The sequence below is a fragment of the Pelodiscus sinensis genome, unplaced genomic scaffold (genome assembly GCF_049634645.1).
Source record: "Pelodiscus sinensis isolate JC-2024 unplaced genomic scaffold, ASM4963464v1 ctg171, whole genome shotgun sequence".
NCBI classification, from domain to species: domain Eukaryota; kingdom Metazoa; phylum Chordata; order Testudines; family Trionychidae; genus Pelodiscus; species Pelodiscus sinensis.
The window spans coordinates 76,610-104,442 of record NW_027465970.1 but is presented as its reverse complement, the minus strand read 5'-3'; the positions used below and the strand labels follow the sequence as shown (position 1 = coordinate 104,442).

General features: G+C 65.6%; 2 protein-coding genes across 9 annotated transcripts; one reads left to right on the top strand and one right to left on the bottom strand.

Moving 5' to 3' along the window:
- Nucleotides 1-266: 266 nt before the first annotated feature.
- WDR46 (WD repeat domain 46) lies at nucleotides 267-14,208 on the top strand. Of its 2 annotated transcripts, none has more exons than XM_075917451.1 (16): nucleotides 267-418; nucleotides 3,685-3,882; nucleotides 4,006-4,086; nucleotides 5,151-5,263; nucleotides 5,379-5,466; nucleotides 5,581-5,642; nucleotides 5,906-6,010; nucleotides 6,266-6,416; nucleotides 6,595-6,730; nucleotides 7,539-7,638; nucleotides 8,564-8,717; nucleotides 9,034-9,181; nucleotides 11,220-11,314; nucleotides 11,562-11,657; nucleotides 13,603-13,716; nucleotides 13,952-14,208. In XM_075917451.1, exons 1-16 carry the CDS (start codon nucleotides 362-364, stop codon nucleotides 14,045-14,047), a joined length of 1,794 nt encoding a protein of 597 aa, XP_075773566.1. In that variant the 5' UTR covers nucleotides 267-361; the 3' UTR covers nucleotides 14,048-14,208. The 2 variants fall into 2 exon arrangements, with proteins under 2 accessions (XP_075773566.1, XP_075773567.1); XM_075917452.1 differs by having other exon boundaries at nucleotides 347-418; nucleotides 3,694-3,882.
- A 5,795-nt stretch (nucleotides 14,209-20,003) lies between these two features.
- B3GALT4 (beta-1,3-galactosyltransferase 4) lies at nucleotides 20,004-27,260 on the bottom strand. Of its 7 annotated transcripts, none has more exons than XM_075917444.1 (4): nucleotides 27,012-27,259; nucleotides 26,496-26,536; nucleotides 25,399-25,518; nucleotides 20,004-23,266 (listed from the first exon to the last, which is right to left on the bottom strand). In XM_075917444.1, exon 4 carries the CDS (start codon nucleotides 23,237-23,239, stop codon nucleotides 22,163-22,165), a length of 1,077 nt encoding a protein of 358 aa, XP_075773559.1. In that variant the 5' UTR covers nucleotides 23,240-23,266; nucleotides 25,399-25,518; nucleotides 26,496-26,536; nucleotides 27,012-27,259; the 3' UTR covers nucleotides 20,004-22,162. The 7 variants fall into 7 exon arrangements, with proteins under 7 accessions (XP_075773559.1, XP_075773560.1, XP_075773561.1 ...); XM_075917445.1 differs by having other exon boundaries at nucleotides 25,399-25,494; XM_075917446.1 differs by lacking the exon at nucleotides 25,399-25,518 and having other exon boundaries at nucleotides 27,012-27,260.
- Nucleotides 27,261-27,833: the final 573 nt, after the last annotated feature.

Sequence of the window (27,833 nt, the reverse complement as noted above, 5' to 3'; positions counted from 1 at the left end):
TGTCTCTGGAAGCAGTGAAACCCCCTGGTGAGTCCCTCCTGCCACGTGGGCGCTGGTGACTTCACTAGAGAACAAGCCCTCCCCTGCCCATGACTGTGGATGGTCCAGGCCAAGGCCCTCACCCAAGATGGCCGCCGCTTGGCTTCTCCCTTCCGTCAGGGCCCCGCCCCTCCGCGGCTACACGCTTGCCCTCATCCATGAAGTCCGCTGCACGGCTTCAAAAGCGGGCGGGAGGATGCTTCGCTGATTGGCCGCGGGCTCAGCCGCCTCGCTCCCTGATTGGGTGTCGCGGCTGGGCCCGGAAGGAGTTGGCTCCCAGCTGGCGGGGAGGCCGCACGTGGATCCATTGCAGGCGCTGCGGATGGAGGCGGCGGCCGGGAGCGGGGCGCCGGGGGGGCCGCCCGGGGGGGGCCCGAAGGTGAGTCCCGGCGTAGTGAGCCCCGCCCACTGGGGGCAGGATCTGGGCAGATCCCCCCCCCGTGTCTGTGGGCCAGGGATTCCCGGGGGGGGCTGGGAGGGAGCAGGACCCCCCCCCGTGTCTGTGGGGCAGGGATTCCCGTGGGGGGCTGGGAGGGAGCAGGACCCCCCCCCGTGTCTGTGGGGCAGGGATTCCCGTGGGGGGCTGGGTTGGGACATGTCCCCCGTGTCTGTGGGGCAGGGATTCACGGGGGGGGGGTGCTGGGTTGGTACATGTCCCCCGTGTCTGTGGGGCAGGGATTCACGGGGGGGGGGGGTGCTGGGTTGGTACATGTCCCCCGTGTCTGTGGGGCAGGGATTCCCGGGGGGGGGTGCTGGGTTGGGACATGTCCCCCGTGTCTGTGGGGCAGGGATTCCCGGGGGGGGGGCTGGGTTGGGACATGTCCCCCGTGTCTGTGGGGCAGGGATTCCCGGGGGGGGGGGCTGGGTTGGGACATGTCCCCCGTGTCTGTGGGGCAGGGATTCCCGTGGGGGGCTGGGTTGGGACATGTCCCCCGTGTCTGTGGGGCAGGGATTCCCGGGGGGGGTGCTGGGTTGGGACATGTCCCCCGTGTCTGTGGGCCAGGGATTCCCGTGGGGGGCTGGGTTGGGACATGTCCCCCGTGTCTGTGGGCCAGGGATTCCCGGGGGGGGGTGCTGGGTTGGGACATGTCCCCCGTGTCTGTGGGGCAGGGATTCCCGGGGGGGGTGCTGGGTTGGGACATGTCCCCCGTGTCTGTGGGGCAGGGATTCCCGTGGGGGGCTGGGTTGGGACATGTCCCCCGTGTCTGTGGGGTAGGGATTCACGGGGGGGGGGGTGCTGGGTTGGTACATGTCCCCCGTGTCTGTGGGGCAGGGATTCACGGGGGGGGGGTGCTGGGTTGGGACATGTCCCCCGTGTCTGTGGGCCAGGGATTCCCGGGGGGGGGTGCTGGGTTGGGACATGTCCCCCGTGTCTGTGGGGCAGGGATTCCCGTGGGGGGCTGGGTTGGGACATGTCCCCCGTGTCTGTGGGGCAGGGATTCCCGGGGGGGGGTGCTGGGTTGGGACATGTCCCCCGTGTCTGTGGGGCAGGGATTCCCGGGGGGGGTGCTGGGTTGGGACATGTCCCCCGTGTCTGTGGGGCAGGGATTCCCGTGGGGGGCTGGGTTGGGACATGTCCCCCGTGTCTGTGGGGTAGGGATTCACGGGGGGGGGGGTGCTGGGTTGGTACATGTCCCCCGTGTCTGTGGGGCAGGGATTCACGGGGGGGGGGTGCTGGGTTGGGACATGTCCCCCGTGTCTGTGGGCCAGGGATTCCCGGGGGGGGGTGCTGGGTTGGGACATGTCCCCCGTGTCTGTGGGGCAGGGATTCCCGGGGGGGGGTGCTGGGTTGGGACATGTCCCCCGTGTCTGTGGGGCAGGGATTCCCGTGGGGGGCTGGGTTGGGACATGTCCCCCGTGTCTGTGGGGCAGGGATTCCCGTGGGGGGCTGGGTTGGGACATGTCCCCCGTGTCTGTGGGGCAGGGATTCCCGTGGGGGGCTGGTTTGGGACATGTCCCCCGTGTCTGTGGGCCAGGGATTCCCGTGGGGGGCTGGGTTGGGACATGTCCCCCGTGTCTGTGGGCCAGGGATTCCCGTGGGGGGCTGGGTTGGGACATGTCCCCCGTGTCTGTGGGGCAGGGATTCCCGGGGGGGGGTGCTGGGCTGGGACATGTCCCCCGTGTCTGTGGGCCAGGGATTCCCGGGGGGGGGGGTACTGGGTTGGGACATGTCCCCCGTGTCTGTGGGGCAGGGATTCCCGGGGGGGGGGTACTGGGTTGGGACATGTCCCCCGTGTCTGTGGGGCAGGGATTCCCGTGGGGGGCTGGGTTGGGACATGTCCCCCGTGTCTGTGGGGCAGGGATTCCCGGGGGGGGCCGGGTTGGGACATGTCCCCCGTGTCTGTGGGGCAGGGATTCCCGTGGGGGGCTGGGTTGGGACATGTCCCCCGTGTCTGTGGGGCAGGGATTCCCGGGGGGGGGTGCTGGGTTGGGACATGTCCCCCGTGTCTGTGGGGCAGGGATTCCCGGGGGGGGGTGCTGGGTTGGGACATGTCCCCCGTGTCTGTGGGGCAGGGATTCCCGGGGGGGGGTGCTGGGTTGGGACATGTCCCCCGTGTCTGTGGGGCAGGGATTCCCGGGGGGGGTGCTGGGTTGGGACATGTCCCCCCGTGTCTGTGGGCCGGGGATTCCCGTGGGGGGCTGGGTTGGGACATGTCCCCCGTGTCTGTGGGGCAGGGATTCCCGTGGGGGGCTGGGTTGGGACATGTCCCCCGTGTCTGTGGGGCGGGGATTCCCGTGGGGGGCCGGGTTGGGACATGTCCCCCGTGTCTGTGGGGCAGGGATTCCCGTGGGGGGCTGGGTTGGGACATGTCCCCCGTGTCTGTGGGGCGGGGATTCCCGTGGGGGGCCGGGTTGGGACATGTCCCCCGTGTCTGTGGGGCAGGGATTCCCGTGGGGGGCTGGGTTGGGACATGTCCCCCGTGTCTGTGGGGCAGGGATTCCCGTGGGGGGCTGGGTTGGGACATGTCCCCCGTGTCTGTGGGGCAGGGATTCCCGTGGGGGGCCGGGTTGGGACATGTCCCCCGTGTCTGTGGGGCAGGGATTCCCGTGGGGGGCTGGGTTGGGACATGTCCCCCGTGTCTGTGGCGTTCCCCGTGTCATGGGCAGGGAGGGGGCAGATCCCCCGCGTACGTGGGGGGTTAATCACTACAACGAAGTTGGGTGCATCCAGGGCCCATCCGTTGACGGGGAGTTTATTGCCCCCATGTCTGTGCGGTGGGGGGTGGAGTCTCTGGCTCCTGGGGGCCTGTGGGGTTTTCTGAGGGGTGATCTGGGGGTCAGGGCTGCCCCCTGACCGGGGCTGCAGCAGGGGCAGCTCTGTTCCCGCGGGGTATGTATGGGGCAGCTAGTCCCTGGCTGGCCTAGGGCGATTATTGCTCTGTGGGGGCTGGCAGGCAGCCCCCCCCCCAACTGTGTGGTACCATGAGGAAGGTCCCTCCCCACAAGCTGCTGGGGGGTCAACCCCCTTTTGTGGGGGCACCATAACAGTTCTCACTCTGCAGGGAGAGAGGGGTAAATACCATGCCCGTGCGGACCCCTCCCTTTCCCCTCAGGTGGGGTAAGTGACCCCCCATAACTATCCCTCACCAGCCTGCGCCCCTACCGAGCTGGGGATAACTGACTTGCCCCCTTGCTCCCGCCCAGGCCCCCCAGAAGAAGAGGGAGAAGCGGCTGCAGCGCTATTGGGAAGGGGCCTCCGAGCCGGTCGCACCCGCGGCTGCCGCCCCCCCTAAGGCCAAGAAGCGTCGCAATGAGAAGAGCAGGCCGCGAGCTGGGGCAAAGGGGGGCCTGCAGACCCGGAAGGGGCCACGGCTGTTGGGGGCCAAGGGCCGGATCTCTGGGGTAAGGCTGGGCATGCCAGGGGGCTGGCCCGGGAGGGGAAGTTGGGGGTCGGGAAGGAGCCCGTAGCAGCTCTCTGTCTGTCTGTCTGTGTCTGTCTGTCTGTCTGTCTGTCTCTCCCTGCAGAAGAGGGACCCGTTCCCTGGCGCCGCCCCCCTCCCCCCACACAAGGTGAAGAAATTCCAGCGGGGCCAGAAATCGCGGCCGGTGAGTTGAGGTGGAACTGGGGGTAACCGGGTCCGTGGGAAGGGGTGACCTCAGGGCTGGTCTCCCCTTTTCTCACAGAGCCCCGGAGGCAGGGGCCGGGGCCGTGTGCCGCTCTTACCCCACCTGGTCCCTTTAGGGGGATACAAATCAACGATTTCTTTAAATTAAAAATGGGACTTTTTTTAGTCCTCCGTGAAATCCCACGTGTCTCGTGTTAAAACAGTGGTTCCGGGCGCATCCAGCCCACGCTGCTGGGCCTGTCGTCACTCGGGAAGGGCACAAAGGTTCATCTGGCAGCGTCTCCCCGTCGTTTGTTTTTAACGGTTGCACGTTTGCACGCATGGAGCTGGCTCCCCGCTGGGCTTTAAGCTGGCTCCCCACGTATCCCTGCTCCCATCGGGGCGTGTGACCATTAGGGTCAGCCGCTGCGCCCAGACGTATCGGTTAATGGTGGAAACGGGGACCCTCCGCTTCCCAGTCTGGTGAAAAGGAGCAAATGGCTCTCGTCTGCACTGGCTCTGCTGGGCCTGCCCAGGCCACCCCCACACAAGCACAGAGCAGCAGCGACCCCGCCCAGGCCACCCCCACACAAGCACAGAGCAGCAGCGACCCCGCCCAGGCCACCCCCACACAAGCACAGAGCAGCAGCAACCCTGCCCAGGCCACCCCCACACAAGCACAGAGCAGCAGCGACCCCGCCCAGGCCACCCCCACACAAGCACAGAGCAGCAGCGACCCTGCCCAGGCCACCCCCACACAAGCACAGAGCAGCAGCGACCCCGCCCAGGCCACCCCCACACAAGCACAGAGCAGCAGCGACCCTGCCCAGGCTGGGCCCAGCTGCTGAGCCGCGGACACGGAGGCGCCAGGGATGTCAGGAAGCCGAAGGGCCGGGTTAAGGCCAGATGGCCAGAGCCGCGTGCTCCTTGCACCGGCAGACGTAAACGGGCAGGGCCAGGGCTCGGCTTTGCACCGTGGTTTGAGGAAACGCGCCGAGGGGAAGCGGGTGTAAATCCAGGATTGGGGGGATGTAAACCGACCCCCCCGTCCCTCCCCCGGCCCAGGCAGAGGCGTCCAGCCGGCGGCTCCGGGAGCGTCTGGCCGCGCTGGAGCAGAAAGTGGAGCTGGCGGCGGAGCAGGCTGCGCGCATGGAGCTGCTGCTGCCGGAGGAGCCAGGGTGAGTGCCGTTCCCCCCACCCCCCAAGGGAGCCGGCTCCCTACCGGGCCCCGTCCCCATCGTAGCTGGCTCCCCTCCCCCGCCAGTCTCTCATCCCTCCCCCTTCCCCCGGCAGGTTCCTGGAGGGGGACCCCGGCGAGGACACCTGCACCATCGCCCAGAGCGACATCGCCAGCGCCGTCGACATCGCCAGCGCCGCCAAGGTCAGGCCCCCCCACCCGGCCGGCCCGGGGGGGGTCACTCGGGCAGGATGGGGGGGATCACCCAGGATGGGGGTCCCTGCGCCGTCTCTGACCGGGTCTCTCCCCCCCTCGTAGCACTTTGAGCTGACGCTGAGCCAGTTTGGCCCCTACAGGGTGGATTACACCCGACCCGGCCGGTGAGTGGGGGGCAGGAAGGGGCGGGAGGGGGACTCGTGGGGCAGGTGGGGGGAGCTGGCTCTACCTAGGTGGCAGGTCCTTGCATGGTGCGGCTGGGGGGAGGGAAGACACCTGGGTAGGGGTGGGAATGTGGGTCGGAGTCCGGGACCCCTGACCCTCCAGCTGGTCTGGGGGTCCCCGCGGGGCGGGGCGGGGCAGGACCCTGGATACACGGAGCGGGACATCCCCAGCTGCTCCCCTTCCCCCTTCCTCCCCCCCACAGGCACCTGCTGCTGGGGGGCCGGCGGGGCCACGTGGCAGCCCTGGACTGGCAAACCAAGGCGCTGTTGTGTGAGATCAATGTCATGGAGACCGTCACCGACGTCACGTGAGTGTGCAACAGGGGCGGGTGGTGACCGGGGGGCGTGCGACACGGGGGCTTGCTGGGAGGAGGGGGGGCTGCACTCCTGGCGGGGCATCCACGCTGCCCTGCAGCGGTATGGGTGCATCTGCTGGGCGTGCCCCTCACGTGCATTGCACCGGGGCCATGTCGCCCGTGCATCAGGCAAGTGAGCCCGGGGGGCGTGTTGCACGAGGGGGCGTGTTGCACGTGGGCCGAGCCCTCTCCCCCCTCCCGCCCCAGGTGGCTGCACACGGAGACCATGTTCGCGGTGGCGCAGCGGCGCTGGCTCTACGTCTACGACAACCAGGGCGTGGAGCTGAACTGCCTGAAGCGCTTCAACGGCGTCTTGCGCATGGAGTTCCTGCCCTACCACTTCCTGCTGGCCACCGCCGTGAGCGGGGGAGGGGCGCTGGGGGCGGGGCTTGGCTGGCTGCGGGGGCGGGGGGGGGGCTCCCATGGCAGGTTTTCTGCTGCCCACCCCGGGGAAGGGGGGGCCCGGAGGCTGGGGTCCTCCTGCCGGTGCTGTGAGGGGGGGCTGGTGCCCCACTGACCCTGCGTCCCGCGTGCAGAGCGAGACGGGCTTCCTGCAGTACCTGGACATCTCGGTGGGGAAGGAGGTGGCGACCACCTGCACCCGGGGCGGGCGCCTGGGCGTGATGGGGCAGAACCCGGCCACCGCCATCGTCCACCTGGGCCACAGCAACGGTGAGAGCCCCCCCCCCCCCCCGGTGTCGTCACCTCTGCGCCCCCCCCCCGGCGTCGTCACCTCTGCGCCCCCCCCCGGTGTCGTCACCTCTGCGCCGCCCCCCCCCCCCCCCCCGGTGTCGTCACCTCTGCGCCCCCCCCCCCCGGCGTCGTCACCTCTGCGCCCCTCCCCCCCCCCCCGGTGTCGTCACCTCTGCGCCGCCCCCCCCCCCGGTGTCGTCACCTCTGCGCCCCCCCCCCCCGGCGTCGTCACCTCTGCGCCCCCCCCCCCGGCGTCGTCACCTCCGGGCCCACTCCCCCCCCCCGGCGTCGTCACCTCTGCGCCCCCCCCCCCGGCGTCGTCACCTCTGCGCCCCCCCCCCCCGGCGTCGTCACCTCTGCGCCCCCTCCCCCCCCCGGGGTCGTCACCTCTGCGCCCCCCCACCCGTATCCCTCCCCCGGTCTGCCCTGCCCCCCTCCTCTGTATCCTCCGCCCTGCCCCCGCCCCGGTATGCCCTGCCTACTGCTACCCCCATCCCTGTTTCACCAGCTCACCCCTCTGTACCCGCTGCTGGCCCAGCCCTGACCCCAACCTCCTGGGTTCCTCAGCCCCACTGCGCTGCTGCTCAAGCCCATCCCGACCCCCTCAGTGCCCCCTGGTTCCCGCCCCAGGGCACAGCCCAGCCAGGCACACCCGGCCTGACCCAGCTCTGGCCCAGGGTCCCCCATCCCCACCCCCTCCCTCAGCCTGGAGAGTCGGGCTCCCTGCTGCGCTAGCCCATTTGCCCCGCCCCCAGCGGTGAGTCCAGCCCTTCCCCTGCCCCCCCAGGCACCGTGACCCTGTGGAGCCCCAACGTCAAGGAGCCGCTGGTGCGGATGCTCTGCCACCGCGGCGCGGTCCGGGCCCTGGCTGTGGACAGCTCAGGAACGTGAGTCACCCGGGGGACGTGAGGGAGGGGTCTCCCCTAACCTCCCCATAGCTACGTGGGGCAGGGCTGTGGACAGACGGGGGGGGGGGAGCTTGGGGTATTTATGCTGGGGGGGTCACACTGCGGGTCCCCCCAGGTACATGGTGACGACGGGGGGGTTGGGGTATTTACGCTGGGGGGGTCACACTGCGGGTCCCCCCAGGTACATGGTGACGACGGGGGGGTTGGGGTATTTACGCTGGGGGGGTCACACTGCGGGTCCCCCCAGGTACATGGTGACGACGGGGGGTTTGGGGTATTTATGCTGGGGGGGTCACGCTGCGGGTCCCCCCAGGTACATGGTGACGAGGAGGGGGGGTTGGGGTATTTACGCTGGGGGGGTCACACTGCGGGTCCCCCCAGGTACATGGTGACGACGGGGGGGGGGGGTTGGGGTATTTACGCTGGGGGGGTCACACTGCGGGTCCCCCCAGGTCCATGGTGACGAGGAGGGGGGGTTGGGGTGTTTACGCTGGGGGGGTCACGCTGCGGGTCCCCCCAGGTACATGGTGACGACGGGGGGGTTGGGGTGTTTACGCTGGGGGGGTCACACTGCGGGTCCCCCCAGGTACATGGTGACGACGGGGGGGGTTGGGGTGTTTACGCTGCGGGTCCCCCAGGTACATGGTGACGACGGGGGGGTTGGGGTGTTTACGCTGGGGGGGTCACGCTGCGGGTCCCCCCAGGTACATGGCGACGACGGGGGGGTTGGGGTGTTTACGCTGGGGGGGTCACGCTGCGGGTCCCCCCAGGTACATGGCGACGACGGGGGGGTTGGGGTGTTTACGCTGGGGGGGTCACGCTGCGGGTCCCCCCAGGTACGTGGCGACGACGGGGGGGGGTTGGGGTGTTTACGCTGGGGGGGTCACGCTGCGGGTCCCCCCAGGTACATGGCGACGTCAGGGCTGGACCGGAAGCTGCGTATCTACGACCTCCGGGCGTATCGGCCCCTACACTCGCTGGTGCTGCCCCTGGGCGCCGGGCACCTGGCCTTCAGCCAGCGGGGGCTGCTGGGGGCGGCCTGCGGGGACGTGGTGCAGGTACCGGCCCCCCCTACACAGACACCCGGCCCCCCGCCCCTCCCGGCACCTGGCCTGCAGCCAGCGGGGGCTGCTGGGGGCGCCCCGGCTGCTCCCCTCCCTCACCCGCCGTTGGTTCAGCCCGGCCCCCCCCCCCCGCATTCCCCCCTCTCCCGCCCCCCGCTGGGCATTGCTCAGACCTGCCTCCCTTCCTCCCCCCGTCATTTGGCTCCACCCGGGGGGGCCTGGCCCTTCTCTGCCCCTCGGCCGGGTGCCGCCCATAGTGGGGGCTCTGACAGCCCCTAGGAGCCAGGCCCTGACCCATGCCTGCCCCCAGGTGTACCGGGACGTGGCCCTGCAGCCGCCTGACAAGCCCTACCTGTCGCACACGCTGCCCCGGCCGGCCCACGGCCTGCGCTTCTGCCCCTTCGAGGACGTGCTGGGCACCGGGCACGGCACCGGCTTCACCAGCCTGCTGGTGCCAGGTACGTACCCCCCTGGTGTCCCCCCGTAACCCCCTCCCCGGTGTCCCCCCGTAACCCCTCTTCCCGGTACCACCTGCCTGCTGGTGCCAGGTACGTACCCCCCCCAGTGTCCCCCCGTAGCCCCCTCCCCGGTGTCCCCCCGTAGCCCCTCTTCCCGGTACCACCTGCCTGCTGGTGCCAGGTACGTACCCCCCTGGTGTCCCCCCGTAGCCCCCTCCCCGGTGTCCCCCCGTAACCCCCTCCCCGGTGTCCCCCCGTAGCCCCTCTTCCCGGTACCACCTGCCTGCTGGTGCCAGGTACGTACCCCCCCAGTGTCCCCCCGTAGCCCCCTCCCCGGTGTCCCCCCGTAGCCCCTCTTCCCGGTACCACCTGCCTGCTGGTGCCAGGTACGTACCCCCCTGGTGTCCCCCCGTAGCCCCCTCCCCGGTGTCCCCCCGTAACCCCCTCCCCGGTGTCCCCCCGTAGCCCCTCTTCCCGGTACCACCTGCCTGCTGGTGCCAGGTACGTACCCCCCCAGTGTCCCCCCGTAGCCCCCTCCCCGGTGTCCCCCCGTAGCCCCTCTTCCCGGTACCACCTGCCTGCTGGTGCCAGGTACGTACCCCCCTGGTGTCCCCCCGTAGCCCCCTCCCCGGTGTCCCCCCGTAACCCCCTCCCCGGTGTCCCCCCGTAGCCCCTCTTCCCGGTACCACCTGCCTGCTGGTGCCAGGTACGTACCCCCCCGGTGTCCCCCCGTAGCCCCCTCCCCGGTGTCCCCCCCGTAGCCCCCTCCCCGGTGTCCCCCCCGTAGCCCCCTCCCCGGTGTCCCCCCGTAGCCCCTCTTCCCGGTACCACCTGCCTGCTGGTGCCAGGTACGTACCCCCCCGGTGTCCCCCCGTAGCCCCCTCCCCGGTGTCCCCCCGTAGCCCCCTCCCCGGTACCACCTGCCTGCTGGTGCCAGGTACGTACCCCCCCGGTGTCCCCCCGTAGCCCCCTCCCCGGTGTCCCCCCGTAACCCCCTCCCCGGTGTCCCCCCGTAGCCCCTCTTCCCGGTACCACCTGCCTGCTGGTGCCAGGTACGTACCCCCCCGGTGTCCCCCCGTAGCCCCCTCCCCGGTGTCCCCCCGTAGCCCCCTCCCCGGTACCACCTGCCTGCTGGTGCCAGGTACGTACCCCCCCGGTGTCCCCCCGTAACCCCCTCCCCGGTGTCCCCCCGTAGCCCCTCTTCCCGGTACCACCTGCCTGCTGGTGCCAGGTACGTACCCCCCCGGTGTCTCCCCGTAGCCCCCTCCCCGGTACCACCTGCCTGCTGGTGCCAGGTACGTACCCCCCCGGTGTCCCCCCGTAGCCCCCTCCCCGGTGTCCCCCCGTAACCCCCTCCCCGGTGTCCCCCCGTAGCCCCTCTTCCCGGTACCACCTGCCTGCTGGTGCCAGGTACGTACCCCCCCGGTGTCTCCCCGTAGCCCCCTCCCCGGTACCACCTGCCTGCTGGTGCCAGGTACGTACCCCCCTGGTGTCCCCCCGTAGCCCCCTCCCCGGTGTCCCCCCGTAACCCCCTCCCCGGTGTCCCCCCCGTAGCCCCTCTTCCCGGTACCACCTGCCTGCTGGTGCCAGGTACGTACCCCCCTGGTGTCCCCCCCGTAACCCCCTCCCCGGTGTCCCCCCCCGTAACCCTCCTCCCCGGTACCACCTGCCTGCTGGTGCCAGGTATGTAACCCCCCGTAGCCCCCTCCCCGGTGTCCCCCCATAGCCCCCTCCCCGGTGTCCCCCCGTAGCCCCTCTTCCCGGTACCACCTGCCTGCTGGTGCCAGGTACGTACCCCCCCGGTGTCCCCCCATAGCCCCCTCCCCGGTACCACCTGCCTGCTGGTGCCAGGTTTAGACCCCCCCAGGGACGGGTGGCTGAGGTGCCTGCCTTGTACCCCCATTACAGTCCGTGGGGTCTGGCCCGGTTCTGTGGCTCTGTTGGGGGGGGCCTGCGGTGGGCGTGTCAGAGGGGAGGTGGGACCTGGGCCAGGCCCTCCCCCGCCCCCACTAACACCCCCCCCCCCCCGGCATGGCAGGTGCTGGGCAGGCGAACTTCGACGCCCTGGAGAACAACCCGTTCCGGAGCCGGAAGCAGCGGCAGGAGTGGGAAGTCAAGGCTCTGCTGGAGAAGGTGACTCTCCCTCTCTCTCCCCCCCCTCCCCCCTCCCGTGCAGCCCCGCCTGGATCTCGGGGCAGGTCCCGGGTCAAGGGGGCTGATGCTAAAGGGGGATTCCTTGGGGGGGGGGGGTCCACGGGCACCCTTGGGTAGCGGGGGGGGTCTCTTTGCTGGGGCACCACCCGGAAGGGGGATACCCATGAGAGGGGAGGCGTCGGGGGAAGGGCTGGCCCTGGCCCCCCCTAACGACTTGGCCTGGCAGATCCCTGCGGAGCTGATCACGCTGGACCCGGGGCAGCTGGGCCAGGTGGACGCCATCACCATGGAGCAGAAGCACCGGGAGCGAGTGGACCGGCTGGTGAGCGGCACCGGGGGGGGGCACCACCGTGGTGCATTGTGGGACGTGGGGCGGCACGGTGCAGGCTGGGCAGTGCTGCAGGGTGTGGGGGGGGTCAGGGCTATCGGGGGGGCAGCACCATGGTGCATTGTGGGACGTGGGGGGCGGCACGGTGCAGGCCGGGCAGTGCTGCAGGGTGTGGGGGGGGGGTCAGGGCTATCGGGGGGGCAGCACCATGGTGCATTGTGGGACGTGGGGTGGCACGGTGCAGGCCAGGCAGTGCTGCAGGGTGTGGGGGGGTTCAGGGCTATCGGGGGGGGGGGGCAGCACTGTGGTGCATCATGGGACGTGGGGGCGGCACGGTGCAGGCCGGGCAGTGCTGCGGGGCATGGGGGGGGGTCAGGGCTATCGGGGGGGCACGGAGCAGGCCGGGCAGCACTGCGGGGCATGGGGAGGGGGGGGGGTCAGGACTGGGGGGGGGGCACGGTGCAGGCCGGGCAGCGCTGCGGTCCCAGGGGGGGCCCTTGGCTGTGCTGTGCTCAGGGCGCGGGGAGGGGAGGGGCGTGAGGGCGGCTCCGTGGTGCATTGTGGGACCTGGAGGAGGGGTGGCACAGTGGGGAATTGTGGGATGTGGGGGGCAGAGGGCGCCAGGCAGGTCCCGCGGTGGTGGGGCGGCACCGTGATGCCTTGGGGGGGGACGTGGAGGAGGGGGGTGGCACAGTGGGGAATTGTGGGATGTGGGGGACAGAGGGCGCCAGGCAGGTCCCGCGGTGGTAGGGCGGCACCGTGGTGCATTGTGGGACGTGGAGGAGGGGTGGCACAGTGGGGAATTGTGGGATGTGGGGGGCAGAGGGCGCCAGGCAGGTCCCGCGGTGGTGGGGCGGCACCGTGGTGCCTTGTGGGACGTGGAGGAGGGGGGTGGCACAGTGGGGAATTGTGGGATGTGGGGGGCAGAGGGCGCCAGGCAGGTCCCGCGGTGGTGGGGCGGCACCGTGGTGCATTGTGGGACGTGGAGGAGGGGGGTGGCACAGTGGGGAATTGTGGGATGTGGGGGGCAGAGGGTGCCAGGCAGGTCCCGCGGTGGTGGGGCGGCACCGTGGTGCCTTGGGGGACGTGGAGGAGGGGGTGGCACAGTGGGGAATTGTGGGATGTGGGGGGCAGAGGGTGCCAGGCAGGTCCCGCGGTGGTGGGGCGGCACCGTGGTGCATTGTGGGACGTGGAGGAGGGGGTGGCACAGTGGGGAATTGTGGGATGTGGGGGGCAGAGGGCGCCAGGCAGGTCCCGCGGTGGTGGGGCGGCACCGTGGTGCATTGTGGGACGTGGAGGAGGGGGTGGCACAGTGGGGAATTGTGGGATGTGGGGGGCAGAGGGCGCCAGGCAGGTCCCGCGGTGGTGGGGCGGCACCGTGGTGCATTGTGGGACGTGGAGGAGGGGGTGGCACAGTGGGGAATTGTGGGATGTGGGGGGCAGAGGGCGCCAGGCAGGTCCCGCGGTGGTGGGGCGGCACCGTGGTGCATTGTGGGACGTGGAGGAGGGGTGGCACAGTGGGGAATTGTGGGATGTGGGGGGCAGTACAGAGGGTGCCAGGCAGGTCCCGCGGTGGTGGGGCGGCACCGTGGTGCATTGTGGGACGTGGAGGAGGGGGTGGCACAGTGGGGAATTGTGGGATGTGGGGGGCAGAGGGCGCCAGGCAGGTCCCGCGGTGGTGGGGTGGCACCGTGGTGCCTTGGGGGACGTGGAGGAGGGGGTGGCACAGTGGGGAATTGTGGGATGTGGGGGGCAGAGGGTGCCAGGCAGGTCCCGCGGTGGTGGGGCGGCACCGTGGTGCCTTGGGGGACGTGGAGGAGGGGGTGGCACAGTGGGGAATTGTGGGATGTGGGGGGCAGAGAGCGCCAGGCAGGTCCCGCGGTGGTGGGGCGGCACCGTGGTGCATTGTGGGATAGAGGAGGACTCTTCCTGCCCCCAGGGCTTCGACCCCCAGGCCAAGCCGGCCTTCCAGCCCCGCCGGAAGCTGAAGGGGCGCAGCTCTGCCGGCAGCCTCCTGCGGCGCAAGAAGAAGGTGGCGAACGAGGAGCAGCGGGTACGTCTGTCCCCTCCGCCACTGACCCCGGGGCCAGCCTTTACCCAGGAGGCTTTGCTCCCTGCCCCCCCCCCCCCGCCCCCCCAAAGCCAGCTCCCCACTTCCTGTCTCAAACAGGGACTTCCTGCCCCAGCTCCCCTGGCGTGTCCCCGTGACGCCGGGAATTGGGGCATCCCAGGGTTGCCCCCGTTGGCCCGTTCACTGGGGCGCTCACGCGGCTCCCCCCTTCCCGCAGGCCAAGGTCCGGAAGAGCCTGGAGCAGCAGGCGAAGCGGGAGCCCCCGGCGGCCCCCCGGGCCCGGAAGTCGGCGCTGGATCGGTTCAGGAAATAGCTCGCAGCTCCGGGGCCGGAGGACACTGCCCCCCATGGGGGCCACAGGGCCCACGGGCTTCACCCAGCCCCTCCAAGGGAAGGGGCGGTGGGGGTGGGGCGACCCCCACTCGCCCTGCGCTGGCACCCTGCTATTTTTCTATTAAAGTTGCTGCCAGCTTGGCCGTACCTGGCTGTGGTTCGGGGGGGGGGGTGGCTGGGGCTCAGGTCTCTCCGTGCCGGGGGGAGTTTAGGGGGAGGGGAGACTCCAGGTGGGGGGCTGAGGACTGAGCACAGGCCGGGGCACAGGGGGGTGGTTCTGTCCGTGAAGGGGGCAGGGAGCTGAGCGAGGGGAGCCGCAGGCTGGGAGTGGGAGCTCCAGGGCCAGCCTCCCCCCAGGCCCGAGGGGCTCAGCTACAGGGAGTGCCCTCACTGGGGCCCATGCTCAGCCCCCCCCTCCCCACCCCCACACTTTACCCCTCTGCAGTGGAACAGGCCTGCAGAGCGCCCCCTGGTGAGAGCGGAGAACCCGCCTGGCTGCCCTGCCCTTTCCCTGGGCGTTGGGGGGTCAGTGGTGAACCCCCCGGGCCTTGTGGCTTGAGTAACGCGCAGCCTCTCCTGACCCGCCAGCGGAAACCCGGGCACTGCGACATGCACACGCCTCGGGGGGCGAGCGGCAGCCCCTACCGCCCTGCACGCGACCAGCCTGCGGTGAGCCTCCGTGCAAGGTGGAACCGCACCCATTTCGCACGGAGAGGACGGTGGAGCAGGGATGGGCCGTGCTGGGCTTGGCCAGCCAAGAACCCTCGTGCAGGAAGGCCGACTCCCTGCCCTTTTGCTTCCTATCCGTGTCCTACAGGCCATTGTGCTCTGAGATATGGCCCTTGCACGGCCCTGGTGCCCTTGCACGGCCCTGGTGCCCTTGCACGGCTCAGGCAGTGCCTGGGAGGCCTCCTTCCCTGTGGCAGCCCCCTCAGTGTCTCTCTACCTCGGGCAGGTCTCTTGGCTTCACTGCCTCGGGATTGACACTGGGAGCCTTCAGCACCCACCTCGGTTTCACACTAAGTCCCTCCATGACTCCACCCAAACCGGCCACCTGCCCACGCCTTGCACCCCCAAAGGGAGAACTGCACCCCAGCTCCCTTCATCGCCAGCCAGCCAAAGCAGAGAGGTTTCTTAGAGGGCTGAAAGATGACATAGTTCGGCCTTAGCACAGGATGGAAAGTTACAGTCAGCTCTAGCGGCCTCAGCCTGGAGCCTCTGCCTCCCCTGTCGTCCCAGTCCTGCCTCCAGCAACTGCCCCTCATTAACCCTGCACTACATGGGGGAAACTGAGGCACCCAACTGTATGTTTGAGAGAGTCACCAAATGAACGAGGGGCCACCCAATGAAATGGATAGCAGCGGGTTTAAAACAAACCAAAGGGTGTTTTTCTTCATGCTGCGCACAACGGCTGTGTCTACGCTCTGCTGGTTTTGCACAAAAATACGCAAATGAGGCTAAGCGTGGAATATTGCCCAGCCTCATTTGCATAATTAATGAGCAGATGCTTTTTTGCGCAAGAGGCTTTTGTGCAAAAACCTCCTCTTGTGCAAGAGCCATTTTTCCATTTTTTTTCCTGGAAAAATGCCTCTTGCACAAGAGGGGGGTTTTGCACAAGGAGCCACGTAGACGGCTCCTTTTTGTGCAAAAGCCTCTTGCGCAAAAAGCAGCTGCTCGTTAATTATGCAAATGAGGCGCGGCGATATTCCACACTTATGCAAAGGAGGCTATTTCTTGCACAATACCAGTGCAGTGGAGGCATAGCCAACCTGTGGAACCCCTTGCCAGAGGAGGTTTTGAAGAGCGGGGCTTTATGGAGAACAGGTCCCTCAGTACTTATTAGCCAGGCTAAGCAGGCCTGGTGGCCCTGGCCTCTGTGTGTCAAAGGCTGGGAATGGGCCACAGGAGGTGGACCCCTGTTCTCTTCACTCTTGGGGCACTGGGCGCTGTGGGCAAACAGGGCCCTGGGCTGGTTGCACTGTTGGTCTGACCCCGTCTGGCCGCTCTCGTGTTCTAATCCATGGGACACAGTCACACCAGGATACAAAATCTATCGGAAGGACAGGACAGGTCGTGCTGGTGGGGGAGGGGCACTATACATGAAAGAAAATGTAGAATCAAATGAAGTAAAATTCTTAAATGAGCCAAAATGTTCCGTAGAATTTCACTTCCACGCTCCGATGATAAGATCAGAGCAGTCGGGATCTATTACCGACCACCTGATCAGGACAGTGATAGTGACCATGAAATGCTAAGGGAGATTAGCGAGGCTATCCGCATAAACAACTCAATAATTGTTTATTATGCGGGAATTCAACTATCCCCATACTGACTGGCTACGTCTAGACTGGCAAGGCTTAGCGCAAATACTATCAACGCAAGAGTTTTTGCGTGTTTTAGTAAGAAAGCGTCTATACTGGCATGTGCCTTTGCGCAAAAGCACCCGTGCCAGTGTAGACACTCTCTTGTGCAAGAAAGCTCCGATGGCCATTTTGCCCACAGGGTAACTGATGGTGCCTGTCTACACTGGCCTCTGGCGCAAGAATACTTGCGCACGAGGACTTATCCCTGAGCGGGAGCATCGGAGTATTTGTGCAAGAAGCCCTGATTTCATGCAGTAGAATGTCAGTGTTCTTGTGCAAATACTCGCGGCCAGTGTAGACAGGCGGCAAGAATTTGTGCAAAAGCACTTGCTTTTGCACTAAATATTGCCAATGTAGATGTAGCCACTGGGTACACGGCACCTCAGGCCAGGCTGCAGAGCTAACATTTCTTGGCACCTTAAATGACTGCTTCTTGGAGCAGCTGGTTCTGGAACCCACAGGGGGAGAGGCTATTCTTGATTTAGTCCAAAATTGAGCGCAGTATCTGGTCCAAGAGGTAAATATAACTGGACCATTTGGACGTAGTGACCATAATGTAATAACATTTAGCTTCCCTGTGGTGAGAAAAACACCTCAGCAGCCCAACACTGCCATTTAATTTCACAAAGGGGAACTACACAAAAATGGGGAAGTTAGTTAAACAGAAATCAAACGGTACAATGAGACATGTAACATCCCTGCAAGCTGCATGGAAATGTTTCAAAGACACCATAATAGAGGCCCAACATAAATGTACATCCCGAATGAAAACACACAGGAAGAGAGACCCAAAAAGATGCCACCATAGCTTAACCACCATGAAGCAATGTGTGGGAAAAAGACATTTAAAAAGTGGGAGTTAAAGCCTAGTGAGAAAAATAGAAAGGCACATAAATGCTGTCACATGACGTGCAAACCTGTAATAAGGAAAGCCAAAAAGGAGTTAGCTAAAAACTCAAAGGCTACGTCTACATTGGCACCCGTTTCCAGAAAAGAGATGCTAATGAGATACTTTGGAATTGCAAATGCTGCGGGGGATTTAAATATCCCCCGCGGTATTTGCATGAACATGGCTGCCGCTTTTTTCCGGCTCGGGGTTTTGCCAGAGAAAAGCACCAGTCTAGACGGGATCTTTCGGAAAATAAAGCCTTTTCCGGAAGCTCCCTTATTCCTGATTTTAAGTAGGAATAAGGGATCTTCCGGAAAAGGCTTTATTTTCCGAAAGAGCCCGTCTAGACTGGTGCTTTTCTCTGGCAAAAAGCAGCAGCCATGTTCATGCAATGCCGCGGGGGATATTTAAATCCCCCCGGCATTTGCAATTCCGAAGTGTCTTCTTAGCATCCCTTTTCCAGAAAAGGGGCCAATGTAGACACAGCCAAACAGTAATAGCAAAACTTTTTTTAAGTCCAGCAGAAGCTACACAACCAGTGGGGCCTTTGGACGACTGAGATGCTAAAGGAGCACTCAAAGCTGGTAAGTGGCGATGCTAAATTAATTCTTTGCTTCGGCCTTTACAGCTGAGGATACTGGGGAGAGTCCCAGACTTGAGCCATTCTTTTTAGGTGACAAATCTGGGGACTTATCCCAGATTGAGGTGTCATTAGAGGAGGTTTTGGAACAAACTGAACAGTACACGTCACCAGGCCCTGATGACATTCACCCGAGTTCTGACAGCACTCAAATGTGCAATTGCAGCACTCTTACCTGTGGTGTGTAACCTGTCCTTAAGCCAGCTAATGTGACAGCAATATTTAAAAAGGGCGCTCGAGGTGATCCTGGCACTTACAGACTGGTGAGTCTACCATCGGTACTGGGCAAATTAGTTGAAACTATAGTAAATATAATTGTCAGACACATAGCTGACCGGGATTTGTTGGAGGAACGTCACCAAAGGGAAATCCTGCCTTCAGAGACCTTAATAGGCAGCAGGTTTAAAACAAAAGGAAGTTTTTCATCACTCAGTGCACCCTACTGCCCCCAGGTTACCCCCACATCCCATCTGTCCCCCCTGTGTCCCCACATCATGCCCCCCAATACCACCCTGCTGCCCCCTGGGGCAGGGTCACACTACCTCCACATCCTCACCCTCGTAGCTATTTTACCCCTTCCAATACTTACTGCGACTCCACCCGGGGCCCCTCCTCTGCCTCCTGCCACAGCCACTGCCAACAACGATGCTTGATCCCTTGTATCCTTTTGATTTGCTTTCCTGCTCTCTCTCCCTTCTCTCCTCTCCCGTTGTAAACCCGCGTCGCAACGCTAACTATTTCAGGTAGGCTTTTCCTGGCATACCATTCCCTAAACCTTCTTGCAATATCCTCTGCACGCTCTGCCATAAAAACCATTTTTATCATCTCCCTTCCGTGCTCTGCATCAGGGTCTAAGCTACCATGTTTCCGGATCGCATGCGTTAATCGAGTGCAAATATCAGAAGGATGTTCATTGGGGAACTGAATACGAGCTGTCACTTTGCCCCAGTTAGGGGTTACGTCCCCCACCGCTTTTATTCCATGCAAAATAGCTTGTCGATAACGACTCCGATTTCCCCTTCCCCATCATTATTAGGATCCAGTTAGGTTCAGCACTGGGCAAGGTTCCCCATGTCTGATCTTGGTAATATGCTCTCGCCTTTTCCTTAACCTTCTGCCTCTCGTCTTCAGTGCGGAGTGTCCAGTAACTGATTCACATCCGCCCAAGTTGGTAGGTGGGCAGAGACAATAGTACGGAAAGTTCCCGCTCCCGCCGCCGGGGTATCCCGGAGACGTGGCAGCGAGCGCTGCCAATTTAGTAAATCAGCGGTCGAAAATGGGGCATGAGTATATGCAAATGTAGCTTGCCCATTGTTCTGGGGAATAGGATAAGCCCGAAGCGGATACAGGGAGGACTTTCCAGCCCCCTCCGCCTTTCCCGAAACAGCCCCAGAGGAGGTCTCCCCCTTTTGCCCATCCTCATTTTGTAACCTGGGACTTTGTCTCCGTGGTAGCCCCATGGGGCGATACCAGTCTTCCTCCAGCTGGGTCTCGGGCATACAGCGGAGGGAGCTTGAGAGGTGCCTCCAAACCAATGACCTGCAAGACCACTTCTCTCTCTTTGGGTTATAATTGCACCATACAACTAGATACCGGGTCCAAGGCCAACCAGTATGTCCCTAAGGACACTCATTCTTTCTAGGAAAAGGTTCCGCAATCCGGCCAATCCTTATCCGGGCACAAATGAGCGGTAAGGGAAGGCCACTGAATTCGGCATAAATCTCTCACCCTGGACTTAGCAGGACTGGCTGTTCCAGAGAGACCCTTCCAATCTCTGAGTACCAGGGACAACGGGGCGTCCCCCGGACATGTCAGCCCTTGTTCATTTTCCTTTAGCATAATGACCAAGGCTTGTTTTTCTGGGCCCAACAACAAGAACTTGGGGTCAGCTAATGAAGTTAAGTACAACAGTGGTTAGGCGTAGTCACTGCCGTGGTGTCCTCACAGGTCGCTGCTCCGCGTGCGTGTGTGCGCAGTGATGTGGGCCCAATGACCACAGCTGGCCCTGAGAGGGCCCCCAAAGACCACAAGCCAGATAAGGATCCAAGGTGCCAGGCCAGGTTTATTGTAGGGTGAAGTGCGGTCAGAGTTCTCAGTAGACGCTTCTGAACCACTGCACACGTGTACTTGCCACAATGGAATGACTCAATCAGTGGGAAATGTCCTCCCCCCGTCACACAAAGGCTGTGCCCCACGACACCGCCTTATATACAGGTACAAACAAATCACACCTCACTGCTGTCCTTGTCAGGCTGCCACCCTCTGATGCTACTTAGCTGCCGCCCATCCCCTGTACCTCCTGGTTTGATGAGATCATCTCTAGCCATCATGCTGTCATCCTAGACCCTTTCCTGGACCTGGGTCTGTTTCTGTGACGAGTAGGTACCACGGTCTTTTTTCATGGGCTAGTGATATTGCGCTATCCACTTATGACCAGTACCAATTCTTGTTCTGCAGCTGGCCAGTTAGCGTTTTGCTCGCTCAGCCCTGTGTGTGCCAAGTTCTGTGAGCAGGGGCCTGCCTCTTGTTCACAGCTTAGCTTTGCTTTATGTTCGCCATGTTTTGTCCATTGTTAGCTAGGCCTCAGCTCCTCACACCAGGCCTGTGCTGCGTGGGCTTATGTTTTAGGCCTTCATCGTACTACACCTGTGGAACTCCTTGCCAGAGGATGTTGCAAAGACCAGGACTTCAACAGTGTTCAAAAAAGAACTAGATCAGTTAAGTCCATCAATGGCTACTAGCCAGGATGGGGAGGAATGGTGTCCCTCGCCTCTGTCAGGGACTGGGCGCCGGAGTGAATCACTGAAGGATTCCCGGCTGTGTTCCCTTCCTGCGGGACATCTGGCACCAGCTACTGTTGGCAGACAGGACACTGGGCTGGCTGGACCGTTGGTCGGACCTTTGCTAATCCCATTACAATAGCACTGCGTTTTTCAAGTCCCCAGAGAACCTACACCCGGGACAGCCGGGTGAATGATCCAGTGAAATCTAGTTTGTGAAGGGTGCATCAAAGGTGACTCTAAGCCCGCCTCTTTCTCCTGCTGGGATTAGCACGTTTCCTTTCTGCAGACCTAGACCATTTTCTCCTGAAAACAGCCTTTTACCCTTCCAAAAAGGCTCTGTCCTGCAACACTCTGTCTAGTGGCGTTCAGCACAACACTGCTCCTTTGCACGTGTCACAGCACTAGCCGGGCAGCGTCACGTAACGTGCGGGATGCATCTGCCGCAAGCGACAAGCCACGCCGATGAGCAATCGCATCCAGTCTTTCCCACAGGTCACCGTCCTGGCTCGTCCAGCACTGGCCGCCCCGCTGGGGGGGGGGTGCGGGGAGGTGCACGGCGCCCTTGCTGCGGTTTGGCACAGCACACACAAAGTCCGTGCATTTCAGCGCGGTGGCACACCACAGAGAAAAGCCGCAGGTGCCACGCTCCACTCACGCGCGCGACTTGGTGCATGTCCGGCCCCAGGCGGCGTCCCAAGGCAGCCGCGGCACATGCCCGCAGGAGAACCGAAGCGCCAGGACGTTGCGTATGAAACAAGCCAGGGCAAACATTTTAAAACTGAGCTGCTGACAGAGTCTGTGCACTGGGCATGCGGGCGGCCGCTCAGGAGAGAGTCCCATGCACTCATTAGCAGAGCATCTCCAGCCGGCAGCAGGTGCTTCTATTGGTGGTGCACAGCCCCCCCGCCTTGGTGCACAAAACAACATTTATTCCACGCATGGAATCCATTCACAGCATTTCACCCTGCTTCCCTCCCACTGCCAGGGTGAGAACCCAGAAGTCCTGGCTCCTACCCCCCGACTATGGCTAGCCCAGTGGCTCTCAACCGCTTCCAGGCTACGGCCTCCCTTTCCAAGGTCTCATTTGGCCGGTGTCTCCCTCCCCAAGTTTCGCCTGCAATCAACTTGTGTGCAACCGGAGAGGGAAAACAACCGACGTGTGGCAGCGAAGCCCAGTGTCCTGCAACAGGGCTGCGTGCTGCTTGGCGCCGTCGAGCGCAGCCCACCCTGCCCACACACATTACCTGGAGGGGTCGGGGCGCAGCGCCCCAGCGTGGGCCCTTTTAGCTGGCGGGTGCCTTGCTGGGGCTGCCTCTGTCGCCTGCTGTAGACGAGGCCACATCTGTAGCTGAGTGGCCCCCTGCACCCACCCCGGCCTGGTTGAGAGCCACTAGACTACCCTCCGCTTCCCTTCCCAGGGCTAGGATGGAGCCCAGGCGTCCTGGCTGCCAGCCCCCCAGAGGTCCTCCAGCAGCGCGAGCCCCTTGCACCTCAGCACCCCCAGTGCCCTCTGCAGCAGGGAACAGGCGCCTGGCTCCGCCTCCGTCATGGCCCAGGCCGCCCGCATGGCCCGGGGGCCCACCTGGTGCACGCTGAAGAGCACCTCCCCGTAGCAGCAGGGGTCCAGGGGGTAGTGGGCGGCTCCGGCCACGCGGGCGCTGTGGGTGGGGGCCAGGCCGGCCCAGCGTGCGCACAGCCCCACGTAGACGTCCTCGGGGGCCACGAGGGGCACGTGGGGGGTGGCCCCCAGCACTCGCCAGGCAGCCTCGCGGGACAGCACGTAGGCCGTGCCGCTGCAGTAGAGGGGAAAGGCCCCGGCCGGGTAGACAGAGGCGGGCACGTGGTGCGGGTGGCTGGGCTGGCGGGTGGGGGACACCCACCAGTGCACCCGGCCCAGGTAGAGCGGGCGGGGGCCGGGCCGGGCCGCCAGGTGCCGGGCCAGGGCGGGCAGGTTGAGGAAGACGTCGTCGTCCACCTTGGCCACGAAGGCGGCGTCGGGGCAGTGGGCGGCCGCCCAGCCCAGCAGCAGCAGGGTCTTGAGGGTCAGGTTGGCGTAGGTGTCGGCGAAGCGGCCCTGCACCAGGTCCCCGTGCCGCTGGGCCTCCCGCTCCAGCTGGGCCTGCTCCTCCCCTGAGCCGGGCGCCCCCAGGGCGAAGAGCGTCCGCACGGCCTGGCCCCCCGCCCGGCGGGCGCCCCCCCAGCTGGCCCGCACCGCCTGGCGCTGGGCCACGTGCCCGGGGGCGCTGGCCACCAGCACCAGCAGGAAGGGGGCCCGGGGCCCGCAGGCGCCCGCGTTGGGCAGCAGGAAGGCGCCGGGGCCCGGCAAGGGGAGGTCCGGCGGCAGGGGGGGCCCCTCGCCCCCCAGGAAGGGGCCCAGCGCCCAGGCCAGCAGTTCCTCCCCCGTGCCCCCGGCCAGCAGGCTCACCAGCGCCAGCCCCCCCAGCCCCGCCAGCAGCCAGGCCAGGGGGCGCCGGGGGGGGCAGAGCCGGGGAACCATGGGGGGTCAGCTAGTGGTGGAGGCAGCCTACAAGTGAGAGAGAGAGAGAGAGAGAGAGAGAGAGATGGGGGGAGGGGTCACACACAGAACACCCCCCTTCATCTCAGCCCCCAGCAACCCCCCATCTCAGCCCTCTGCCCCCAGCAGCCCCCCATTTCAGCCCCCAGCAGCCCCCATCTCAGCCCCCAGCAACCCCCCCATCTCAGCCCTCTGCCCCCAGCAACCCCCCATCTCAGCCCTCTGCCCCCAGTAGCCCCCCTCATCTCAGCCCCCAGCAGCCCCCATCTCAGCCCCCAGCAGTCCCCCCATCTCAGCCCTCTGCCCCCAGCACCCCCCCATTTCAGCCCCCAGCAGCCCCCCATCTCAGCCCCCAGCAACCCCCCCATCTCAGCCCTCTGCCCCCAGTAGCCCCCCTCATCTCAGCCCCCAGCAGCCCCCCCATCTCAGCCCTCTGCCCCCAGCAACCCCCCATCTCAGCCCCCAGCAACCCCCCCATCTCAGCCCTCTGCCCCCAGTAGCCCCCCTCATCTCAGCCCCCAGCAGCCCCCCCATCTCAGCCCTCTGCCCCCAGCACCCCCCCATTTCAGCCCCCAGCAGCCCCCCATCTCAGCCCCCAGCAACCCCCCCATCTCAGCCCTCTGCCCCCAGTAGCCCCCCTCATCTCAGCCCCCAGCAACCCCCCCATCTCAGCCCTCTGCCCCAAGTAGCCCCCCTCATCTCAGCCCCCAGCAGCCCCCCATCTCAGCCCTCTGCCCCCAGCAGCCCCCATCTCAGCCCCCAGCAACCCCCCCATCTCAGCCCCGCTGTCCTCTGCAGCCTCCCCCCCCGCCCGCATCTCAGCCCCCTCTCCCCGGGGGGGCGGAGGCGAGGCAGAGTCACGTCGCGGGGGGGGGGCCATCCCGGCCGCGGGGGGATGCGGGGAGCCGATCTCACCTCCCGGCCCCGCCCCGCTCCGCGACCGCTGCGCCTCCCCCCGCCCCTTGTCCCGCCCCCATCCGGTCCCCCCCAGCCTCCCATGCCCCTCCCCGCGGCCCCTCCCCCACCTTCCCTCCCCCGGCCTCCCATGCCCCTCCCCGCGGCCCCTCCCCCACCTTCCCCCCCCTCGGCCTCCCATGGCCCTGCCCCCAGTGGCATCCCCATCTCTCCTCCCCCCGCTATCCAGCCCCCCCCGGCCCCTCCCCCATGCAGCCCCCTGCTACCCAGCCCCCCCACAGGCCCCGTCCACCTGCTACCCAGCCCCCCCATGGCCCCTCCCTCCACTATCCAGCCCCCACCGCCCTCCCTGCTACCCAGGCCCCCCATGGCCCTTTCCCCCAGTACCCAGACCCCCTCTGCCCCCGGCACACCCCGTATCCATCCCTCCTCCCTACGGTACACTCCTGTCCCTCTGTCCCCCCCACAGCCACCCCTCCCCACCACGGACCCCTCCAGTCCCCTATCAATCTCCCCTCTACGGCCCCTCCCACCCGGTACACATCCCCCCTCCAGCCCAGTCTGTTACCCAGGCCTGGCACTCACCCTCCCAGGACACCCCCCATTGCCCACAGATCCCCCTCTCCCCAGCGTCTCTCCCTCCCTGCGCCCCAGACTCCTCGGTCCATCCCGCTGAGTCGCTGCCCCCCCCCCCCAGACCAGTCAGCGACTAGCCAAGACATGGCAGCCCTCCCCCCCACCCCCTTTGTGCTGGGAGGTTTTTCTGAACTATCCACAAGGCGGGTGGGCGTGCCTCAGTTTCCCTGTGCACCATTCATGAGTGCCAAGGCAGACAGCTCCTGCGGGAACAGCGCAGGAGGCAGCTGGCCTGGGCGGCGGGAGCAGGGGACTCAAAAGACCCCAAGTCCCCCGCACCTCTAGCAAGACAGAGCTGCCCCCACTCACCCCTAAGGCCCATCATGGCACCGGCGTGGCCAGGGTGGAGCAGGGCTCGGCAGGGCCAGATTCTGGGCAGGGGACCCTGGGGAGAGCTGGGCCGTGCTGCTGTGGCGCGCTCTGGCCTGGCCAGTGGAGCTGTGCACGTCCCTTGGGTCTAGCCCACAAAAGGAGGCCAGAGACCAGCCCCCCACCCCCTTGGATCCCCAAGCCCCCCAGCTGCATGGGCCGAGGACCCCCCCATGACGGCCTCGTGAGCCATGGGTACCAGTACTGTGTAAGGTACGTACCGTGGAACCCGCGTCTGGCTGCAGGGCAGAAACACCCGTCATGGGGGCAACCAGGCTTCCTGTCTGGCGGAGCCTGCTCGTCACTGGCCTCGCTGGCTGGAAGCAGACACCGCCTGCCCCCTTACACAGCCGAAAACAAGCCTTGGCGGGGGTGCGTAGCCCATTCACTTAGGGGGACCCCCGTCACCAGGCCCGACACCCCCAGCTGCCGCCAGACGCGACTCCCAGCCGGCAGGGCGACCAGGAGGGTCACTAGTTCCCAGGGACCCAGAGTGGGCAGCCCAGCCCAAACTGGGGAGAGGGGGCCTGGAGCCAAGGGCTCCAACCCCCCATCTCCTCCCCCAAGCCAGCGCACAGGGCAGGCCCCTTCCTGCAGTCGGCCCGCCCCCTCCAGCCTTGTCCTGCTACCTGGTCACATGCCCCTCCCTGGCCCGTTGACAGAAGCATCGGCCATTGGAGTGGGGGAGGCTGTCACCCCAGAACGCCCGTCCCCACCTCGCTCTCAGGGCAGTGCCCGAAGCTGAGGCGCACACACGGGGTTACTGCAGTGTCCCATGCAACGTAGCAGAGGGAACGGTGCGAATACAGCCCAGGGCAGGGAACCCTGCTGCCCGCACAGAGGGGCGCTCTGCCGACCCTGCCCCTGCGACTGAGCCAAACCGCGGTGACTGCCCCCCCGGCGGATACGTGTCGGCTCTTGGAGGCCCGGGTTGAAGCCGTCGATGCATACTCACGCTCAGCGGCAGCTTTGCAGAGCCAGCAGCAGGGACGCACCCCACGGAACTGGGTCAATCCTGCTTGCAGGGTGGCACCCACCGGAATGGTTCCACTGTGACTTCGGAAGCGGCTTTTCCACTTGCCGCTGATTCCAGGGACACACCAGGCCCCCCTCCGTTACAGCAGGAGACCCTCACCCCCGTACCAGGGATACCCCCTAGGGTGGTAACACCTGCTTCTCAGGACCCTGGGGCTCATTTGGATACCAGACCCACAGGGCAGCAGCTGCAGAGAGCTTTGTCCCGCAGAAGAGGAAGGGCGGGGAAAGCCTTGGCCTGCCACGCCTCCTGCCCCAAGGCCCTGTGACAGGTTCAGCTTACCTGGCAGATCGGGGAGGGTGTGGCAGCTGCAGGAGAGGAACCTGTCGGGACACAGAGCCAGCTGTGTCTGAGCTGCTCTCCCGGAAGTACCCCGGACAAGACCTTAACCACCCCCTGGGCAGTGCGGCACAGACCAAAACGCCCCCACGTCCAGGACCCACCCTGGCCAGGGGCTGTGCTTGGGGGCGTGGGACCCCCCGGCATCAGGCGGGTTCTAGCAGAATCTGGGCACAGAACCCAGGAGTCCTGGTCTGCTCTGGCCCCCAACTGTGGGGCACGGGCCGTTGGAGCCTCCTCCAGCACAGCCACTGGCAGTTCCTGCTGCTGCATCGTGCCCAGCCCTACCCGGGAGGCTGCCCCCAGCCCGGCCCATGCCAGGGGGTGTTCTGTGCTGCACGGTGCCCCAGGAGCAGTGCCCAGGGTCTAATGACAATGAGTGACGTGGCTCTAGGCCAGGCATGTCCAAAGTCCGGCCCGCGGTCGGATTGAATACGGCCCCCGCTTCTCCCGGCTCACCGGTGCTCCTTTTAACCGGCACGCGCAGCGCGCCGCTTCGGACCGCACCGCCGCCGTGGTCCTAGTCCCTGCCCTGTACGGCACGTCCGCAGCCCCGCTCCCCCGCTTGGCTGCGGGTTCGCCCTGCCCCCGGGCCGCCTGAGGCCGGCATGCCCTGCGCTCTCCGACCCCGCGGGCTTTGGGGCTGAGAGTGCGGGGACAGCCCCCGCTTCCTCCCCCTCTCCTGGCTCCCCGGCGCTCCTCTGAACTGGTGCGCGCAGCGCGCAGCTTCCAGCCACGCCGCCGCCGTCCATGGCAGCCGCTGCGGTCCTAAAGCCTGCCCTGTACGGCACGTCCGCAGCCCCGCTCCCCCGCTTGGCTGCGGGTTCGCCCTGCCCTCGGGCCGCCGTGAGGCCAGCTTCCCCTGCGCTCTCCGCCCGCCTCCGACCCTGCGGGCCCTCTGCCTTGGGGCTGAGAGTGCGGGGACGGACTCCGCAGCTGCTGAGATCAGGAAATCTCAGTATCTGTGACTGGCCCTGCGCACTGTCAGCTTCCTGGCGGGCTCAGGCACGTGGAGCTGCGAACACGCCCGAGCTCATCATTAGACACTTCACCACAAACAGCCACAAAGGCAAGAGAATTCTTGTTGGGCAGTGTATTAGTGCAGTGTATTACTTGGGCAGTGTATTAAACCTCTGGCACTGCGCTCACATGATCCCTTCCCCTTCTGGTCAATTTAAAAAAATGGCGACTGTAAATAAGAGAAGGAAAGTTGACAGTGAGGGCCGCCGCTTCCAGGACAGGTGGAAAGTGGAATATTTCTTCACTGAAATAGAGAATCAC

Coding starts and splice junctions, on each gene's coding strand:
- B3GALT4 (XM_075917446.1), bottom strand. CDS start 23,239: ATGGTTCCCCGGCTCTGCCCCCCCCGGCGCCCCCTGGCCTGGCTGCTG.
- WDR46 (XM_075917451.1), top strand. CDS start 362: ATGGAGGCGGCGGCCGGGAGCGGGGCGCCGGGGGGGCCGCCCGGGGGG. Junction 6,417..6,594: donor ACTTCCTGCTGGCCACCGCC/GTGAGCGGGGGA, acceptor TCCCGCGTGCAG/AGCGAGACGGGCTTCCTGCA. Junction 7,639..8,563: donor GCTGTGGACAGCTCAGGAAC/GTGAGTCACCCG, acceptor GGGTCCCCCCAG/GTACATGGCGACGTCAGGGC.